At 41.2% G+C, this 4,570-nt stretch overlaps 1 protein-coding gene across 1 annotated transcript in view; it reads left to right on the top strand.

Annotated features, from left to right (window-relative positions):
• Nucleotides 1–4,570, top strand: part of LOC101850519 (acetyl-CoA acetyltransferase A, mitochondrial) — a gene marked incomplete at its 5' end in the record, with an annotated part of 10,625 nt that continues 6,055 nt past the window's right edge. The window contains 4 exon segments of the mRNA XM_013089397.1: nt 1–97; nt 1,476–1,568; nt 2,137–2,187; nt 2,811–2,964. Coding sequence (XP_012944851.1) covers nt 1–97; nt 1,476–1,568; nt 2,137–2,187; nt 2,811–2,964 — 395 coding nt within the window.

Below are 4,570 nucleotides of genomic sequence, written 5' to 3'. Positions count from 1 at the left end.
GCCCATCACCACGCCCACCTCCACAATCAACAAAGTCTGCGCCTCGGGCATGAAGTCCATCATGTTGGCCGCTCAGAATCTGATGTGTGGACACCAGGTAAACGACTGGTTTACTTAACACTTTGCAGTCACTTGGCGCAATAATTTGACGGTGAAAATTATACGTTCTGGTGACCTGGTGCAATTCTGCGGCAGGCCCGAGAAGTCCGTTGTGGTCATTCTCCTGGCTGGGTGACCAGATGGGGTGTTTTGTACTGCTGGCTGTGTGACTGCAAAGTGTTAGACTTTGTTTTTTACCTCTTTCTTCGCTGGTACCTGTGTGGGTGTCGCAGGGAGAAACAATTCACTACCTCAGAATGACAAAAGTTCTATCTGCTGAGTACCTAGTTCTGAGAAATTTGGAATTAAAAAAATTCAGAGTTTCACAAAATGTCAAGTTTTTTCGAATGCAATTCTTTGAATATCTTGATAACGACTGCAAATGATCTTACGATTTTGATAGAGCAGATAAAATATTTGGTTTCTGACCTCATGGTCCTAGTAACACAGAACGGCCAGAAATGTCAGATAGAACTTTGTATTTTTGAGGTAGAGAGTTGTGTGTCTGCTGTGAGTCAAGTGGCTCGGAGGAGGGTCAGGTTGTGGGCTCTGAGGGTGTCCTTGACAGTCGATCCAGCAACCAATAATTGGTAGCATGAGCAACTTTTGTTTTTTCTTGCTTGATTGTACTGGGCTTATTGAAAAAGTGCAAGGCAAAAGAGGAAGAGGACGACCAAGAATAACTAACAGAACTTGAACAGATGTGTGGTGTTGAAAAACCAGATTGATAAAGGTTTTATTTTGAGAACATCTGAGCAGGAAAATGGAGTTCAGTTGTGAACTATGATCTGTGGCACTTTTGTGACCTATTTGTGTTACAAGTGCCGGAAAACTTTGAAACTGAAATAAAATGAAAAGAAAAGTAAATTTTGACGGCTGACACATTTTCTTCTTCTAGAAATGAAAACAAGTCAACAACTTAGTGATCACTTTTTATTGTAGCCAAGCTTTGCATTGAGGAAATCCTGTCTGAGAAATTCAGTGGCTGCCTGGCCTGATTTGGACCGGTCAAACACACTTATGCTGCGCTTTTTTAGTTTTAGTAGAGGTTTTACGGCGCTCGCAGCTGCATAAGGCAAGGTTATATGAGCACCAGAAGATAAGAGGTGTTAAAAGAGAGTAACGAACATATAGAAGAAGAAGGGGAGATAAGGACGATAAGTATTTGATAGGAAAGAAGGATCAAACCACACTAGAGCACCCGCCAACCACCCACACGCTGCGCTTTTGATATGGCTGAGATGAACAGGAAATGATGAAGAATCACTCGTTTAGCTTTCTTCTACTTTGTTTCGTCAGGTGTGACAATAGAATTTCTAAATTTTATTGATATATCTGGGAAACTTATTATACATGTACTTGCTTGTGATCCGCAGGAAGTGATGGTCGCTGGTGGCATGGAGAGTATGTCGAACGTGCCGTATTACCTGAAGAGGGGGACAACTCCGTACGGAGGCGTGAATGTTGTGGTGAGTTATACGGACTGACAGACCACATACTTATGGAAAGTTTTTGTTGAGTTAGACAGACTGACAGACCACGTACTAATGGAACGTTGTGATGAGTTAGACAGACTGACAGACCACGTACTTATGGAACGTTGTGATGAGTTATACAGACTGACAGACCACGTACTTATGGAACGTTGTGGTGAGTTAAACAGACTGACAGACCACGTACTTAATAGGACAGTTGTTCCAAGGCCCAGTTGGAGAGCAGCAGTCACTGAGGCAGCAAATCATAGAAGGTTTCACAATACAAAATGTGTCACGACGTGGTGGAATCAGGCGCTCGTTTATTTGTGGACATGTGAAGTTATTTGTTTTGTCTTGAAGATTGTTCATTTGTTTTGCTTTCAATGAAAAAAATACCTACCTATCTTAAATAGAAGTCGAGGTATTTGCTATCGAAGGAGGTGGGGTAGCCTGGCTCCAGTGAAAAATCTCACTCTCTCTCTATCACTCGTACACACTCATCCACGTACATAATAATGGTTCCACTGTGTCCATGATTCATGTCTTGTTCTTTCCCTCACAGGACGGGATTTTGTATGATGCACTCACGGATGTTTACAACCATTGCCACATGGTGAGTGCTTTTCAACAAAAGCTTTTTTTGTTGGTTTTTTTTGTTAAGTTGTTATTGGTTTTTTTTTGTTAAGTTCTAATTGTTTTTTATGCATGCATTGAACTTACTATAACAACCACCAGTCCCAGACTATTGCCCGTTTAAATGACCACTTCCCATTCCACTCCTTGCATCTTTGTTTTAATATAACGCCATTGTTCAAATTGTCCATATACTTTAGACAACCACTTTTCTCCTTGACAATGGGCAACCATCTAGGACATTTTCAATTGTGCTTGCAATTATAATTGCAGTCTGCTTAGAAGTTGTTTTTTTTTAAGTTAGTAAGAGTATTACAGCACTTGCAACTCAAACAGGTCATATAAGTGCTAAAGTTTAGAGGTGTCACTAGAGAGTAACATACAAAGAAAAGTAGGAGGATAGATCAGGACGATAGATGTTTGATAGGAAAGAAAGAGCAGATTATGGTGCTCATATGACCGTATGCAGTTGCGAGCGCCGCAGAACCTTACTAAAACGGAGCAGATTATAACAGAGCACCTGCCAACCGCCCACTCATAAGGTGTAAATTGTGTTGATGGAGACGTGAAACACTGACTGGGACTTGTTGTCACCCCTGACAGGGCAACTGTGCGGAGAACACGGCAAAGAAGATGAACATCGGGCGGGAGGCACAGGACGAGTACGCCATTCGCAGCTACACGCTGAGCAAGCAGGCCGCGGAGGCTGGGGTGTTCGACAAGGAGATTGTACCCGTGGAGATCCCGCAGAAGAAAGGTCAGGGGTCAGGGGTTGGAGGTCGTTTTGTGTGGTGATGTGTTATGGCTGATGTGTTCTTGTGTGTGTGTGTGTGGGGGGAGGGGGGGTTGTGTGTATGTGTTTCTCTGTGTGCGTGTGTGTGTGGGTAGGCGGATGTGTGTGTGTGTGTGTATGTGGGTGAGTGTGCATAGTGTGTGTGTGTGTGTGTGTGTGTTTCTGTGTGTGTGTGTGTGATGTCATTTTATTTGTATGTTTAGTTTTAGCAAAATACAGAATAATATTGATTTAGTTTTTTTGGTCCAACTTCTTCTAACAAGAAATTCTGGGAAAGCAAACATGAGTGAAATAGAAGAGAAGTAAATCAGTTTTGCCTTCTATGGTATAGAGTAGTTAAATTACTTGATTATCTCCCTTGGTTTTGCAAGTTTCCATTTCTGTGCTTCCAGTTTCTGAATACAACAAATATTCATGCATCTTTTAGATGAATGAAATAACTGCAAATCCCAACAATGTACCAAAAGAATAAGAGTGTAGCACTTGTTTCGGTCTTATCAGAGATGGATGTTAACCCTTCCAGCCCCAAACGCGTATACTTTCAGCATAGCTTGTACCTTCCACTGTCCCAAGAGTGTATATTCTGTTTAGGAGGGTACCGAATTGTCATATTTTTCGAAATTGGCAAACCTAATTAAACGTTAATTCATAATATTTGTTCATTTACTTTTAAAGATTGTTATATGTTATTATCTAAACCTCATTACAAAGATACATATCAGTTTTTAGAATGCTTGCCTCTTTTTCTGAAATACCGCTGTATTGGCTGGGACTGGGGTTAGCGAGTGCACAAAAAAGGCTGGGGCTGGAAGGGTTAAAGTAGGAGGTCTTGCCTTTTAAATAACCTTACACTAGTATTGCAAGGAGTGTTAAATCTATACAATTTCGTACACTTCACACACACACACACACACACACACACACACACACACACACACACACACACGCACCTTTTGATTCTGAGGAGGGAGAGGACACATAGCTATGATGTTCTTGCTGCCTTTTTCTTAAAAAAACAACAACAGTTAACCTTTCTTTATAACAGATAAAAATCGTGTTTCACAAAAAATATTTGTTGGTAGATTTGCCTCTGGTAGATCTTATTTCTTCCCAATTTCTCTGCCCTTTCTGTCTGACACTGACAGTCTTTGCTTTTCCCATTGCTTTGAATTATTGTTATTGTTTCCAGGACATGCTTCTTTGTCACTCCTACAAACTTTTTTGAAAAAGTGAAATTTCTTTTTCTTCATAAGGCGATTGTTGACTTCAGTGTTTGACTCGTTTGTTTTTTCTTCTCCCTATCAGGAGACCCAGTGGTTGTGAAGTCGGACGAGGAATACCTGCGTGCCAACTTTGAGAAGTTTAAGACTCTGAAACCTGTTTTCCAGAAAGAAGGAGGTGAGTGAGAGGGACGGGCTTATGTTTACCTCAGTATCACATTTAGAATACTTGCTTCACTTAAATAGATTTCTTTTTTTGTCGGTTAGCGTAAGTGTATTAAAAAACAGCGGAACCTGCTCTAACGGCTACCTGTCCAAGACAATCACTTGTACGAACAACCGTCCCCCCC

The sequence above is a fragment of the Aplysia californica genome, unplaced genomic scaffold, assembly GCF_000002075.1.
Source record: "Aplysia californica isolate F4 #8 unplaced genomic scaffold, AplCal3.0 scaffold00942, whole genome shotgun sequence".
NCBI classification, from domain to species: Eukaryota; Metazoa; Mollusca; class Gastropoda; order Aplysiida; family Aplysiidae; genus Aplysia; species Aplysia californica.
The sequence above is the reverse complement of the archived record's forward strand: the minus strand, read 5'-3'. Positions and strand labels throughout refer to the sequence as shown.